This window comes from Stenella coeruleoalba (assembly GCF_951394435.1).
Source record: "Stenella coeruleoalba genome assembly, chromosome: 8".
NCBI lineage: Eukaryota > Metazoa > Chordata > Mammalia > Artiodactyla > Delphinidae > Stenella > Stenella coeruleoalba.
Window position 1 is genome coordinate 97,043,834 of NC_137154.1, and position 16,886 is coordinate 97,060,719.

Here is a 16,886-nt window from a genome sequence, read left to right on the forward strand (position 1 = left end):
CTTTCTTCTTTTTAGGATCATTTGCAGTTACCTTGTCATCGCTTCCTTTTTAGAGCCTCTCATGCAGTTTAAATCTACTTTCCAAACTGGAGAGAACATCAGATGATGGTTTCTAGCCAACGAGTTGCATAACTCTTAACTCATCAGTGCTCTTTACTTGCGTTATTTCATCGTCTGCGGAAATACTTTGAAAAGCTAAACAATTAAAAAGAGTACATACAGTAGACATGCCTCTTACTATTGTGATTCATCTCATTATTATTAGTCTCACTCAAAGCAGAAATCAGAGGGTCATTGTGGACTGCAGGCTGACAACAGGAGCAGACGATTAGGAATAAGCACCGCAGAGGAAGAGCTGCACCTTGTGGATGCCTGCTCTCAGGCGTATTCCAGGTGCTTGATCTAACTGGGTCCTTGTAGACACCATAGGGATGGAGTTGTCACCCCAGTTTTATACCAGGGAACTGAACTTGGGCACTACAGGCAGACTTCGGAGGTTTTGCGGGTTCCGTTCCAGACCGCTGCAATAAAGCGAGTCACACGGATTTTTTGGTTTCCTGGTGCATACGAAAGTTATGTTTACACTATATTTTAGACTGTTAAGCGTGCAATAGCATATGTTTAAAAAATAACGTACATACCTTAATTTTAAAATAGTTTACTGCTAAAAATGCTAACCATCACCTGCGCCTTCAGTGAGTTGTAATCTTTTTGCCACGCGTTTGTAATATCAAAGATCACTCATCACAGAGCAACATAATAAATACAGTAATAATGAAAGAGTTTGGAATAATGTGAGAATTACCAAAATGTGACACAGAGACATGAAGTGAGCAAATGCAGTTAGAAAAATGGCACTGGCTCTGCCACCAACCCTCAATGTGTTAAAAAACGCAGTTATCTGCAAAGTATGAAAAAGCTGAGCACAATAAAACGAGGTGCGCCTGAATTAAACAGTTAGCTCAGGCTCATACAGAGCGGGATGTAAACCCTGATTTGTTTGACGCCAAAGCTCTGGCCCTTCCTGAAGGCACCTTCCCCCGGTCAATGTCAAATGAAGAGGGATTAGCAAGCCAGCGTGGGGTCCCCGGCACCCCCATCCCGAGGGTCTTTTGAAGCAGAAGCTGTTGAGTTCCCTTTTCCCGAACACGAGAAACCTTTGGTGACCGTGGCCCCTCGTGTGTTGCAGCCACGCGCAGCACCCTGACCTGCACGGGCCAGGAGTTCCGGTGCGAGGACGGCGAGGCCTGCATCGTGCTCTCCGAGCGCTGCGACGGCTTCCTGGACTGCTCGGATGAGAGCGACGAGCACGCCTGCAGCGGTGAGTGTGGCCCCCCAGGACCCCGGGCTCACCCTCGGCCCTGCTGGGTAGGCCCTGAGGTTGAACCCTCTTGAGCTCTTCCTCAGTCTGAAAATGCAAAGCTCCTTGCTCACTGTTGGAGCTGCAGGTGAGGCGAGGCCCAGTCCCGCCTCTGGTGCAGCCTCCAGCCCACCTCGCCCCTCTCAGGGAAATGTTGGTCTTAGATTGGATGTTTTTGGTTTTTTGTTCTATTTTCTTTTGCTTTAGTCCTTGTATTGGTACTTGGATCCTTTTATTTATTTATTTTTAAATATTCTTTTCCATTATGCTTTATCACAAGATATTGAATATAGTTCCCTGTGCTATACAGTAGGACCTTGTCGTTTATTCATCCTATATATAATAGTTACACCTTAGAATGGAGTGTTTTTGAGTTTAAATAATGATAATTTTAATCAAAAGATACTACTTATGAAAAATTAGGTAGTGTCTTAGAATTATGATTTGCTTCATTACAGTAGTGCATTCTGTTATACAAATAAAACAATTTAACTTGATCTTTCATAGGAGTTTTTTTAATTTTTATTTTATATTGGAGTATATTAGATTGGCTTTGGAAGGACGTCCCTCGTGTTGAGGCATCGTTGCTCCCACAGAGCGTCAGGCTTTGTGGTGGGGTGAACTCCATCCTTCTGTCTGGAATGCATTTAGCAATCATTTGGGGGCTGCTATAACCGTACCACCGACTGAGCGGCTTAGAAGCAACAGAAACTCATTTCTCACAGTTCTGGAGGCTAGAAAGTCCGAGATTGAAGCACCAGCAGATTCGGTGGTCTGGTGAGGGCCCACTTCCTGGTCCACAGACAGCTTGTCTTTTCTGTGTCCTCCCACGGTGGAAGGTGTGAGGGAGCTCTCTCGGGCCTCTTTTACAAGGACACTAATCTCATTTTCAAGGACTCCATCCTTATGACCTAATCATCTCCCAAGGGCCCCCCCCCAATACCATCACATGAGGGATGAGGTTTCAGCATATGGATTTTGGGGGACACAAACATTTCAGTCTGTAGCAGTAATGGATCCTGCCATGACATTGTCTTTGGATTTGTAGCATTCTCTGTTGAGAATCAGGCTTAAATCAGTGCAGACAAGGAGGTGAAATGCAAGGAGAAATGCCATGCTTGGAAATTTAGGAGACCTTGGGAAAGGTTATATAGGAAGGTCTGAACTCTTTTTTTTTCTGGGGTGTCTTAAGATAATGATGGTGGCCTGACCACATCACAGTAGGTCTGCCTGAAACCAAGGAACCTCTTGGGTCCTTTGAAATCCAAGATTTATAAGATATCAATTTCCCTTTTTTCCCCTTGCTCTCTCTAGAGGAATTAAATGTATACAAAATACAGAATCTTCAGTGGACAGCTGACTTCTCTGGGGATGTAACTTTGACCTGGATGCGGCCCAAGAAAATGCCCTCTGCTTCTTGTGTGTATAACGTCTACTACAGGTGGGTCCCATCTTTGCCATGGGAGAAAATGATGTTTCTTTTGCCACTGGATGTTCCATAAACTCTGTGTGCGCACAGAGCAGCCCTTTTTTGACGTATTCAGATATCTCAGCCGCCCCATGCGGCTTTGACGTGATGCTATCTTTGTTCTCTTGGCCAGGGTGGTTGGAGAGAGCATATGGAAGACTCTGGAAACCCACAGCAATAAAACGAACACAATATTGAAAGTCTTGAAGCCAGACACCACGTATCAGGTCAAAGTCCAGGTCCAGTGTCTGAGCAAGGTGCACAGCACCAATGACTTCGTGACCCTGAGGACTCCAGAAGGATGTAAGTGCTGCAGCTTATTTTTATGGCAGGGACAGGACCTTATGTGGGATTTTCAGAGAGTTTCCCAGGATGCTCAGGAGCATGGAAACAAAAGTACTTGTGCTTCCTATGTGGCTAAGTTTTATGGTCCTGGCTGAGTTATTCTTACTATGTCACTTTTTTTTTTCAATACAATTCTTTTTATTGAAGTATAGTTGATTTACATTGTTTTAGGTGTACAGCAAAGTGATTCGGTTATACACATATATATATGTATTCTTTTTCAGAGTCTTTTCCATTATAGGTTATTACAAGATATTGAATATAGTTCCCTGTGCTGTGCAGTAGGTCCTTGTTGTTTATTTATTTTATATATTGTAGTGTGTATCTGTTAATCCCAAATTCCTAATTTATCCCTCTCCCCCTCTCCTCTTTGGTAATCATACGTTTGTTTTCAATGTCTTAAAACGATTTTTTTAATTGAAGTATAATTGACCTACAACACCATGTTAGTTGCAGGTGTATGACATAGCGATTTGATATTTCTGTAATTACAAAATGATCACCACACATAATGTTTTTCTGCCCACCATTGCCCTCTTTCTACCTCTACCTTCCGTCTCTAGGTATTTCCCAGTATTTGGTACTTAGGAGATCATCATTGTTAATGTATGAGGCTCGTCAGAAGTATTGTGGGTTCATTTTAAGGAAATTTACCAAAACCCTTGGGTCATAGAGAGTTCCCTAGTTCTTCCCCCTTCACAGTAGTTGACATTGGGTGACTGTGCTGATTCCTGTGATCTCTGCTCCCCAGGTTTTGTGAACTTTTCATTTGTAGTTGCCATCAGAACCATGTTTACATTTGGAGATGTTAATGTGAACTCATGTTTATCTTAACATGCGTGTAGATGGTTACACGTAAAATATTTCTAGATCTGTGTATGTGCACAGGTTAGTACACACGCATATTTTTTCTGCTTTGTCAACTGAGAAGGCCCAGAAAAACTTTATCATTCAGATTTAGGTTTCTAATGCCTTCTTCAATAAGAGGACACAGGGCTCTTTGAAGAAATGGCCAAATCCAGGCCTGGGGCAGGAGATCTGTAAGATAAGCCTGGAGCATCTGGTAGTGCCAGAGTGTAAGGAAGTGCTTACTAAGTGAAGTAAGTCAGAAAGAGAAAGACACATATCATATGCTATCACTTATATATGGAATCTAGAAAAGTGATACAAACAAACTTATTTACAAAACAGAAATAGACTCACAGACATAGAAAACAAACATGTTACCAAAGGGAAATTGGGGGGAGGGGTAAATTAGGAGGTTGGAATTAACAGATACACACTACTAGATATAAAATAGATAAACAACAAGGACCTACTATATGGCACAGGGAACTATGCTCAATATACAGTGGAAAAGAATCTGAAAAAGAATATATATAAACTGAATCACTTTGCGGTGCACCTGAAACTAAAACAACGTTGTAAATTAACTATACTTCAATTCAAAAGAAGAAAAAAGAAATTAAGGAAGTGCTGAACAAAACACACAAAAAAGAATCTATGAGTTATGACTTTGTTAGAATAACATTTGTTCAGTAGAGCAGAGAGAGTGCCAGAGAGTCAGCAGAAGCCCACCAGGGAAAGTGAAATAGAGAAGTTTATCACTCCCAGGTTCTGAAGGCGGTATACGCGTACCTCAAGGGGCCACGCAGGAGGTCAAGGCAGGGTGCAGGCAGAGAGCAGCGGGACCTGGGGCACACGCCTTTTTTAGGATTTGTGGGTGGAGTGCTGTGGAGTTGCTGGGCTAGGGCTGGTTTGGCCAATTCACACCAAAAAAGGGGGGTTTTGGTAAACTTCTTGGGAGTCTTACCTAAGGAGCACAAGGGAGAAGGTCCTGGGAGGTGGGGAGACTTTATCACAAGGGCCCTTGGGGAAGTCATGTTAGGGATTTGCATTTGCTTGTGACTCTTTGGGCTGTGATCCAGGGCTTGCTTGGGGGCTAGTGTCAATTTAAGGCCCCCTTAGCCTATTTGTCTAAATAAAATGGATGCTGAGACAGCAATACCATGGGCTAGCTTAGCTAAACTCTAAGTGGAACCATTTTTGAAATATCCCATTCGTTGATCTTCTTTCCACAGGTGGTAGCTGAGTCCCTACTACTGCTCAGGAATTAGGTTAGACACTGGAGAATCAGATGAATAAGGCACAGTTCCTGCCCTCCAAGGGCTTGCAGGCCATGGCTTGTTGATGAACATTCACTGTATTCACTTGCTGAGGCTGCCATAACGAGGTACCCCAGATAGGGTGGCTTAAACCACAGGCATTTATTTTCTTCCAGTTCTGGAGGCTGGGAGTCCAAGGTCAAGGGTTGGTTTCATTCTGAGGCCTCCTTGGCCGTCTTCACGTGGTTTGCCCTCTGTGCGTGTCTGTGTCCTAATTTCCTCTTCTTATAGGGACACCAGTCATATTGGGTAAGGGGCAATGACCTCATTTTAACTTAATGACTTTTTTTAAGACCTTATTTCCAAATACACATTCTGCGGTACTGGGGGTTAAGACTTCCACACCTGAATTCGGGGTTGGAGGTGATACAGTTCAACCCTTAATATTCATCTTCGGCAGATTATCAACATGAATAACTACTGTGCAGTCAAAATGAAGTTTGACTGGAAAGCACTGTAACTGGTTTCTGTGTGGTTTCTAATTGGCCTCTGAAGGCAGTCACAAAAGGGGAGATCCCGAAAGGTCTCAGAAATGCCAGCAGTGAAGTTATTAAGGAACCTACTTTGAAGGGGGTCCCTTCATTTGAATCTAGAAGTTCTGTGCTATTAGAAAGTAACGCTTGGGACTTCCCTGGCGGTCCAGTGGTTAAGACCCCGGGCTGCCACTGCAGGGATCATGGGTTTGCTCTCTGGTCGGGGAACTAAGATCCTGTACGCTGCGCGGCGTGACCAAAAAAAAAGAGAGAAAGTAAGCTTTATTTCTTTGTAGCCACACCAGTGGTTCTCTGGTTGTACGAGAGTTCAGGACAGCAGATGCCGTCCTTGACAATTAAGATCTCAGCATCAAAGCCCAGGGCCAGTGGTGACTTAGCCCGCCCACGTGATTCTATCCTGCAGCCCTTGTGAGCCCCCGGCCTGCATCAGACTCGCTGAGCCGTGGTCTGATACGTGCAGTCATTAGATGTGTGATGAGTGCAAGCAGGCCTTGCATTCCGGAAGAGAGGAAAGGTGTTCTGTCAGCTGACAGCGCTTTCTAGCAGATAGGTCCCACTGCCAGCTCTGGATTCTTTCTCGTCCGAGTTTTAAGCTCAGGGAAATTCCTCCAGTTGATGAGTATGCAGATGGATTTTAACCCTGAGTTGCCTCTTTTCCAGTGCCAGACGCCCCTCAGAACCTCCAGCTGTCGCTCCACAGGGAAGTGGAAGGAGTGATCGTGGGCCGCTGGGCCCCTCCCACCCACAGCCACGGCCTCATTCGGGAGTACATCGTAAGTCCCTCTGGCAGCGGGCTGTGCGCGGGTGAGAGCAGGAGATTGCCGGGGCTGGGAGAGCAGAAGCATGTTCTGTGTGACAAGGACGTGGTTTGCTGTCGCCTTGTAAATTATCATCCATCCTCTGGAACATTTTGCATCTCACCTTCCCCTCTCTCCGCCTGCCTCCTTGCAAGATGTCGGGTTGCCCAGACCTTTGGTTACCTGTCCATAGTATTTTTTTTCTCCTCACTTCAGGTAGAGTACAGCAGGAGTGGTTCCAAGATGTGGGCCTCCCAGAGAGCTCTTAGCAACTTGACAGAAATAAGGAACCTGCTGGTCAACGCTCAGTACACTGTCAGAGTGAGTGTTCACGCGCGTTTTAGCCGTCCAGGTGGTCTTGGAACATGGGGAGCTGGTTGGCCTTTCATGAGAACTCCGTGCCTACCTTTGTGAGATGCTTACTCGTGGTGTGCTCAATACCCAACCTGTTGCTCTGGAAGCTTGTCATTTCTTTCAGTCTCGTAAACCAAGGCCACAGAGAACTTGAAATCAGACTTTGCTCAGATAACCAACAACCGATGGTAATGCAGCTTTACCTGCTTTTAACCCAGACATTCTGCTAGTGCTTTAGCTCCAATTACTTTTGCACCCACCTCTTTTCTGCTTATTTTTAGCTGCAGGGAGATGCAGAGCTATGATAAGTAGCATTTATAAAATGATATTGTGGGGTTCTTATGAAATATATTATCAACATCTTCAGTAGAAAAGAGATTTTGTGCAAAACATGTTTTGAGACCATGAAGTGTATACACAGACTCCCTCATAATTTCAGTGCTATCACAATTCCCTTTACCCAGGTTCCCTCCCGTTGTCTCTTTCCCTGTCTTATTTCAGTTGCTGGGGCCTCTGACTCTCCTGAATCCCTCTGTGTATAATTTCTTCCACCCTTATAGCCAAAGCCTCACCACTTTCGCTCACTCGGGATTCTTACTGTGTGGTATGTTGCCTGTATTTCATACTAATTTGCACTCTGATTTGAAAGGTGGCTGCAGTGACCAGTCGGGGAATAGGAAACTGGAGCGATTCTAAATCCATTACCACCATAAAAGGAAAAGGTAAGTGATTCCAGCATCTGCAGATTTCGAGAAGATAGAATAACCCTTTGGAAATAACTTTCAGTGTGACTGGAAAATGAAGAAGCAGAGATCAGGAAACTTCACACAGCCTCCCTCTCCCCGATACACGCACTTTTGTGGGCGTCTCCATAGTGCTTTACACACGAAGTCTTTGGGGGCAACTGTTGAAGGTATTCCTCCTTCTAGAACTGAGCATTTGTTATAATAAAAACATACAAAGGGATTTCCAGAGGCCTTCATGCCCTTGTTCTCAGGCACAGTATCAAAAATAGAAGGAGTCCTTCCTTCCCAGCCGAGATAAAGATGATCTCGTCCATGTGTAGTTGTGGTGTTTTTAAGAGAGTGCCGTGCTGACACTTGTTACTGCCCCAGGGGCACCGACCGACGATGCTTAGGTGGCAGTTTTCCAGCGCTCGAGCTGATCGGAGTCATAGCTTACGACTTGCCACGGACCTGCTCTGCATACACCAGCTCATCTCGTTGAACCCTCAGAACAACTATAAGAACAGATAAGGGACTGGAAAGGTTATGTCTCTTGCACGCAGTCAGTCAAGTGACAGAGCTGGGATTGGAACCTGATCTCCTGAGTCCAGAGCCTGTGCCCTGAACCACTGTACCACCTGCTTGCCGGGAGGGGCTCCTTGCCTTGCACACGTGCCTCGAGGGTAGTGTCGGGTAGGAGCTGATGAAATAGTGGATGAGTGAGTGAATTGAAGCAAGTGAAATGAAGGCTCTGACACTCTATGGGAGACAGTCCAGCTCGTCTTCCTGATTGTAGCTTTGGCGCTTGGGGCTTTCGTCTTTGGATTGGCGGGCGTTAAAGCCAGAAGTGTCGCCTGGAACGTGCTTGGGGGATTATACTTTAATCTGAGCCTGTGAGAAATAGGCTCTGGGTCATGGAGAGTCACTGTCAGGTCGCCTGTGAAATATGGTGTCATTGAGATCAGGACAGGGGCAGCTAAACTTAGTGAAGCCAGCCAGTCTGTGGAGCAGGGAGTGTGTGGGTATTGGAAAAAGTGTACCGAGTTCACACTCCCCGAGAGTTTTGATTGTGGTATTATTTTCCTCTACAAAGTCAGTCAGAACAGACTGACCATACATACTGAAAAGGAGGGACATTGGAAGGTCATCAAAAGAACAGGTAGTACCTTGAATTCCTCATCGTAAGTCACACCTGCATTTGAAAATCTCAGTGGGTGGTCGCTTCTCTTTAACTTCCTTAATATGATTTTGAGGATGAACCCCAACTCCTCATATGTGTGTCGGTGAGGGCATGTGTTAGGCAACTGTGTGCCAAGTCAAAAAGTGTGAGTTGTGATCTATCTGTGACCTCGTGTCCTAATAAGGTACAACACAGTGGTGGCGTCACCCAGAATCACCACCTTCATTAGTGAACGTAGTGGATTAATTATAACAGCAGTGAGAAAAGGCACCTGATTTTGAGCACCGTGCGGGTTGTTTTACGTGAACTGATCTCTCTTAATCCTTATCAACCCTGTGAGTATTCTTATGCTCATTTTGTAGCTGAGGGAACTGGGATCTGGAGAGGATCGTGATCTGTCCCCAGCCACCACGATCATAACCCAGGTCAGCTTTACAGCAGCACCCGAACTATTTTGCTTTGAGCTGGCTGCCTGAAACTCCTAATATCCTTTCTTCTTCTGGTTGATGTGTTTTCCTCGAGCCCACTTTCATTGATCATCTGGAGAGACTCCTGCAGATTTTGGTACCTCTCTTTGCCACAAAGTCTGAGGCACTCCTCTGAGTCTCTCCTGCTTTGCCAGTGTAAGAGGCATATGTGCCGAGAGTCTAATACGCACGTGGCCATTTAAATCTTATCTTCTGACGATGCTGACTGCATCCAGCGCTCCTGGGCTATGCTTGGCCGCACACTGTCAGGTTTCTGCTGGGTAGACCTTCACAGTGACCGGCATCATGCTCGGCACTTGAGCCAAGAGGGGTCTTTTCTCTCTGCTGCCCTCTCCTTGTCCCCTCAGCTCCCAGCTCGAGCTCCGATCTTTTTGGGAATGCCAGTGGCTCACCAGCTCTTTAATCTGTCGTGGGAACGGGAGAGAAGGGGAACTGTAGTTGGGTGCCAGGCCCTTGACATGCATTATTTTAGTGACTTTTCCCACCTCTGAGAAGTACAGAGGGGTCATCTCCAGGCTTCACGAGGACAGGTAACTTGCCCCAGGTCCCACGGTGCTGTGTCTCTACAGGAATTTGAACTCCAGCGTGTGAGACTCCAGAGCCCAGATCCTTCCCGTCCTGCCACACGCGCATTTACAAGTTAGGACTTAAGATTTAGCTTGCCGTCAACCTTCCAAAAGGACTTGAGCCCTCTGGGACTTTGTTGGTGCCAATACAGGTGGCTCTCAGGGTGATCCCTGTGCCTTTCAGAACCAGGCTGAAGCTGGGTTCATGAGGGACATTTACATAATGGAACTTTTCTGCTCGACCTCATTGCCGGGATAGCTGACTGAGCCGAGGTAGTTATGTGTTCACCAGGTAACTGTGGACCTAACCTCAGCTTCAGGACAACAGTGGTAAAAGGGAAGAGTAGAAGCCGCCAAAGAAATGCCCTTTCTTCCCCGACTGAAAGGTTGTTTTGTCTCTTGGTTGAAAACTGTTAAGTTCTGCCTTCTTCCCTTTTCATCACCTGGTTTCTCTTTTTGAATCCCTCTTTTGTTCTCAGTGATCCCACCCCCAGACATCCACATTGACAGCTATGGTGAAAATTCTCTAAGCTTTACCCTGTCCGTGGACACTGACATCAAGGTAACGTGGAAATTTCAAACCAGCGGTTGGGCGGGGCTTTACTTTGCATGGGAACCGATAGGGCAGAGGACGGGAAGATTAAGAAAAATGAATGACTTGACCCAGCAAAGCTAACATACCACACCTAGGTTGGTTCTTCCCCCCACGAAGAACAACTTGAGTCTTCACGTGTAATGATTCTGCCTCAGCCTGGTGCCTTTTTTTTTTTTTTTTTTTACCGTATAATTAAATGGTTCACAGCTACAGTGCAAATAAAGAGTTGGTGTTAACAGAATATGTATGCCCTGTAATTTTCAGCTTTATTGGATTTCCTGGTGCCGAGCGCTAATGCAGAGGTTCCCAAGAGTGAGTCTTAGGAGAGAGTCAAATACCTCGGAAGCATATCCACTTAGATCCACCTAATATTCTCCCCTTCTAGCACCTTCCTCCCCTCCGCTTGGTCCATCTGCTTGACCAACTTCACCATAATTATCCGTGTCCCTTTGGTTTCTCAAGTTGCCACACCTTTCATGGGGTTCTTTCTTGTCTGTCTCCCCTCACATCCCTCCCTGTCTGTGAAGCTGTGGTGGGAGCAACAGCCTGTGTCATTGACTGAACTACAGTTTGGTGTCATGCCTTTGGCTTCAGAGACAGCTGATGCCAGAAGTGACCTTGTGTAGACCTCGTCTCTATAGTCTTTGCTCTTGAAAACGTTTTAATTTGGTGCATTGGCCAATATTTTTAAAGACCTTTACATCAAATCTTCTGTGAGCTCAGAACTTGGAAAAGGTAGTCTTTCCTGACCCATGGATGTGTTTGCTCCCATTAGACAAAAGAGATCTAAGCAAGCCCCCTTTGTATGGACCTCTCGGCCTTGACTGCAAGGACCACCTGAGCTAAGACTGATCCTTAGTTACCGTAATCTAATTACCTTTTCAATTTTTAGCCTTTCTGCCTTTTTTTTTTGCTGTGCCACGTGGCTTATAGGATCTTAGTTCCCTGACCAGGGATTGAACCCGGGCCCTCGGCAGTGAGAGCTCAGAGTCCTAACCAGTGAACCGCCAGGGAATTCCCTTCTTTCTGCCTTTTTAAATTGGTTCTTGTCCTTTTATTATTTATTAAGTCTTTTGTGTCATTGAATCTATATGTTGTATTATAAATGGTCTCACATTTGTTTTTAGAAGTAGGAGGGAGTATAAGTAGTCAATGATAGCACAAATGGAACTGGTTTAAGAATCCAAAGGACTAGCCCGTCCATTGTAAGAAGGGAGATAGATACCCGAGGAACAACAGAAAAGATCTTCCTTTAGTGTCTGGTGAGCTCTGTGAGTGTGGACTGTTCCTGTAACGTGGCTCTTGCTCCTTGGCAGGTGAATGGCTATGTGGTGAACCTCTTCTGGGCGTTCGACACCCACAGACAGGAGAAGAGAACGATGAACTTCCGAGGAAGCATATTGTCACACAAAGGTAGCGCCCTGGAGCTGGTCGGTGTGTAAGGAGGAAGGCTAGACCGATGCTTTCCTGGAAGTAGAGCTTGTGTGGGGCGCCGGGACAGGTGGGGGGTCTTCTCTGCAGCCGTTCTGAGTGGGCAGCTGTTCTCCATTGAGGATGCTGTCAGTGACTCCTGAGTCCAGGTGAGGGATCCATTGGGTGGTTCCCCAAATCCCCTTCTAACCTGTTGTCTCTTCATGGAAGTTGGAGGCTTAAAAAGGAGGAAACACTGGAAAGAAGCCAGGTTAACCTTCTACAGATGCTTTTTGCCTCCCAAAAGAGAGAGTTCCTGGGTTTAGTTACCTGTCTCTCTTTTTACTGCCCTGGTTTGCCCCTTCTTTGCTGATACAAGGTAGCGCAGGGCCTGCTGCATAATTGGTGTTCAGTAAACATTTGTTGAACGAATGGACCAACAGACTGAGCGAAGGAAGCAAGGAGACAAGGAAGGAAGAGGGTCCAGTTCCTCTTGTATCTGTACAGATAGTGAGTCTCAATTAAAATCCTCATATCTGAAGATGAACTAAAGGAAGGATTTTAATTTGTTTCTAAGACAAAACCTTCATTGGCCAAGGCTGCTTGTGAATGTTGAAGAGGACATGGGAGCTTCTACTCTTCCCTTATACTCTGTTTGCAAAGTACTTTCAATCCTAGCAGGCGTTCTGTTATACACAGTATATTTTTTTGGCGGGAGGGAACCGAAGGCTGCCTAAGGAGGCTGTGCAGGAGTATAGCTAACATTGAGCACTGCCTGTATACAGGCATTTACCCAGGCACTCTGTGTGTGGTGTTTTACAGAACACCTCCAGAACAGTGTGGTGGGATCTACTCATTTTATGGACGAGAAAACAAGGTTCAGGGACTGAGTGACTCCCTCAGAAGGTGGCAGAGCCACGATGGGAATCCACGCCTCTCTAATTCCAAAGGCTGTGGTCTCATCGCCTCGACATTACACCAATAGAAATTGGCAGAGTCGGGAGCAAAAGAAGTCTTACCAGCCTTTGCCTGAAACACACGAAGGGCTTGCTCCATGCCAGGCGTCATGCCGACCACTTTAGAGGAATTTTCTTTTTTTGTTCCGTGCAACAGCCAGCTGGTATAAGTGCTGTCACTTTCCTCCATCTTACCAACAAGGAAATGAACTTGGAGAGTTTGAATACTTCATTCTTGCTTGTACAAGTACGAAGGGTAGAGTTGGGCCTTGAACCCAAGTCCTTCCGATTCCAAAGACTGTCCTCTTAGCACACCCTCCTTTTTGTTCACTGCTCTCTTAGTTTTTAATAACATTTCCCCTAATTAGAAAGGGGGCACATGTTTATTACAGAAAATTTAGAAAACAAAAAAGGTACAATCGAATTTTTAATTTCCTATCATTTCACTTCCCAGGGAAACCACTTTTACATTTTGGGTGGTTCTAAGTTAATACTTTTCCTCCTCATTGATTTCTTTGTATCTTCTTAAATAAAATTTGAATAATACTATATGGAATTTTATATCCTGCCTTTTTCACTGAATGTAAATAACAGAATTTTCTAGTTTCATTATATATTCTTGGAAACAGCCTTTAGTGGCCGCGTAATAGTTCATGGAATGCACGTGAAGCTCATGGACGCACATTATTTAACTGTTGCCTTGTTGCCAGGCAGTCAGATGATTATACTTTTTTTCTGCCATAACAAACGCTGTGACAGACATCCTGGCTGCACAAATTTTGGGATCCCTCTCATTTAACTGCACTGAAGGTTATGAAGGATGTCAAGACAAGGCCAAATGGCTCTCCAGGAGGGTCGTACCAATTTATATCCCCAGATAGGCAGCTTTCAAAGGGATTTTCCCATGCCAATGCAGTGTGTTGCTTGCAGTAGTCATTAATAAATCACGCCGAGTGAATCTGTAAAGTAATAAAAATTCTACAGCATGTGGGGCGCACTTAAATGGAGAGATGACATTAAAAAACATAGGGTGTGCATATAAAGATATGTATTCCTGACTGCTGCCCCCAGCCCTTTGTCCCTGTTTCCCCAGTGGGCAACCTGACAGCTCATACAACCTACGAGATTTCTGCCTGGGCCAAGACTGACTTGGGGGACAGTCCTCTGGCATTTGAGCATGTCACGACCAGAGGAGTCCGCCCACCCGCCCCGAGCCTCAAAGCCAAGGCCGTCAATCAGACGGCGGTGGAATGCACCTGGACCGGCCCCAGGAATGTGGTAAGTCAGCCAGGATGACCCTTGCAGAGCACGGATGGACTGTCGCCTGGCACTAGGCCACAAGACACCCCCAGGGCTTCCCCCTCTGTTGCTGTTGTTTTTCTTCTCACCCCAGACACAAGCTGCCCTTGTAGTCAGTTCTGGATTACCTTCTAGAGGCACCTGACATCCTGCCTCAGCCTCCCTTTCTGCATCCTGGCCTGGCATCCAAGACGAAGAGCCCCCTGCTGTTTGCTGAATAGACCTAGTTTGAGGAGGGGGCACATTCCCGAGCTGGGAGTCTCACCTAGGGATGGGTGAGAAGTCGCCTGCAGGACAATGAGTATGCGCCTGAGGACCGTGCCTCAGGCTCCTCGAGCCCCTCCTCACCTAGGGGATCCCCCGCCCACAGGTTGCTTTCTCTGTCCCCCCAAACATGCCCCACCCCAGTTCATTCCAGGATGCTGGCTCTTACTTGTATACAGGCCTTTTGTTTTCATGTATGCATTTTGACTCACTGGAATTAGATCTGCGCTTCTTTTTTCTTTCGCGGTACGCGGGCCTCTCACTGTTGTGGCCTCTCCCGTTGCGGAGCACAGGCTCCGGACGCGCAGGCTCAGCGGCCATGGCTCACGGGCCCAGCCGCTCCGCGGCATGTGGGATCTTCCCGGACCGGGGCACGAACCCGTGTCCCCTGCCTCGGCAGGCGGACTCTCAACCACTGCGCCACCAGGGAAGCCCTGCGCTTCCTTTTGAGCCTGGCTTTGATTTCCCGCCTTCCACAGTGTGCACCTCCTTTGCTTTCAGGTGCACCCTCGCAAGCCTCTCATCATGCCCCTCCTGCCTCTGCGCCAGGGCGTCTGCTCTCTCTTCCCTGGAATCCTTCCTGCTCCTGCTGCTGTGTAGTCAACTCCTAGCTCTTCTACTGGATCTCTTTCCCTTACCAACTCCTAAACCTTTAGAGTTGATGCCACGCAGCATAACGTTTCATTAGATACTACGTATCCGATTTGATATCTTCTGTCCACTCTCATCTCCCTGAGTAGTTTGTAAGTTCTTGAAGGGAAGGATTGTTTTCTGGGTTTTCCAAATGGAAAAGCATATGGAACTAAATCTGTAATTGAGCCTTAGTGAATCCTCAGTGGCTGGTGAGGAGGAATTGGCATGAGTCTTGTCTTCTGAGGGCATCCCCAGTGTGCATCGGGGGCAGGACTGGTTCGTGGGGAAAGAACCAAGGTTTGCAAGTAATTAATTGTCTGTGAGATCAGCCGTGAAGAAGGAGGGAGAGGTAGGAGTTAACTGAGCACCCACTGTGTGCCAGGCACGATGCCCACCCTTCATCCGTGGTCTCGCACTTAGTCCTCTCATCAGCTCTGTGGGGTAAATGTTCCTTCTCTACCAGTGAGGAGGTCATGGCTCAGAGGGGGTGAAGTAACTGGCCAAAGTCGAGGGTTAGTAAGCAACAGGCTGAGTTAGAGCTCAGGTCCAGCTAATTTAACAGCCCGGGCTCTTCTGTTGCTCCAGAACCTGACTCTGGGGCAGGGACAGAGATGAGAATGCCCAGAGCCCCCCCGGTCTCCATTTTACCTGGAAGTAGACCGTTATCACAGAGGGGCCTTTATCTCTGTTTAAGTACCCAACTCAGAGCCTGCCCACCTGCCACCCCCAGCTGTCTGCACAGAGTGGGGCATCGTGTACAGAACACTGGCCCGTGACTTGTTTTTAGTGTCTCACCACACGTGAACTTGGAGAAGGAGCCTAGCCCGGCCTCCTCCTGGCTGAGAGATCCCTTACACTCACGGTAGCCTTCCAAGGGTCAGGGGCTGGTGGAGTCCTCTGGACGAAGCTCTCAGCTTCCGCCCGTCTTCATCTCACTGCGGACACTGGGGTCTCACTCAGGGCTGCCGTCAGCACCGCAAGAGCTGCCCCCATCACTGTCTGCGTGGGGCCTTCTTACACCCTGGCTCCGTCGCTCCAGGGACCCCTTTCCTGGCTCCTGGTTGAAGCCTCCACCCCATGGTGGCCACGGGCCTGTTCTCTCTGGGGGTCAGGCCTGCCTGCGCCCTGGGTCCCCCTCTGCCATCCCATCTGAGCTCTCTCCTTCCCCTATTCCTGTTCCATTCCCGTTTGCTCATCTGAGACACACAAGTCCTTTTGCATGTCCCTGATGGGCTCCCTTCATCCCCACAGCTTCTCCAAACTTGTACGGTTTTCAAGTCCCCTTTCTTGCCTGCTCATATGCTCTTGGAGAAAATGCCCTTTGTTTCTACCTTACAAAGGAAGCTTCCTCATGCTTCCCCCATTAGAAACATGCTCTCAGCTTCTACTTTCCCCTCTATGAGGCCATCAGACTCCCACCTCCTGCTTTAAACTCCACGTGTACCAATTAGGGTTAAGAATGGGTGCATAGAACAGGAATGGAGAGTAACTGTGGCTTTCAACAGTTTATTTCCCTCCTAATTACAAGTCGGTCAGAGTTTGGAGTTCAGCCGTCTGGGAGCTCTATAGCCGCAGCACAGTTTGATCTGGGCCCCAGGCCCTGCCACCTCTAGCCTGTGGCATCACCTTGCAGTCCAGAGGGCCTCCTGGACCACATCACCCTGCATATTCCAGGCAGCGGGAGGGCAGAAGAAGGGCACCGCTCCCTGCATTTCAATGTGTCCTCACCGAGGTCCTGCCTGGAACATCTGCTGACATCTTGTTGACCAGCCCTGTCACGTGGCCTC

The 16,886-nt window shown here is 47.1% G+C and overlaps 1 protein-coding gene across 4 annotated transcripts in view; it reads left to right on the forward strand.

Annotated features, from left to right (window-relative positions):
* The window catches only part of SORL1 (sortilin related receptor 1), a 255,232-nt gene that overhangs the window by 223,202 nt on the left and 15,144 nt on the right, over nt 1–16,886 (forward strand). For all 4 annotated transcript variants that reach the window (XM_079930365.1, XM_079930366.1, XM_079930364.1 and 1 more), the window contains exons 33-41: nt 1,190–1,321; nt 2,675–2,801; nt 2,962–3,131; nt 6,493–6,605; nt 6,846–6,950; nt 7,633–7,705; nt 10,422–10,504; nt 11,854–11,950; nt 13,997–14,181. In XM_079930365.1, the coding sequence (XP_079786491.1) occupies nt 1,190–1,321; nt 2,675–2,801; nt 2,962–3,131; nt 6,493–6,605; nt 6,846–6,950; nt 7,633–7,705; nt 10,422–10,504; nt 11,854–11,950; nt 13,997–14,181 (1,085 nt within the window). The remainder of the gene's footprint in view (nt 1–1,189; nt 1,322–2,674; nt 2,802–2,961; nt 3,132–6,492; nt 6,606–6,845; nt 6,951–7,632; nt 7,706–10,421; nt 10,505–11,853; nt 11,951–13,996; nt 14,182–16,886) is intronic.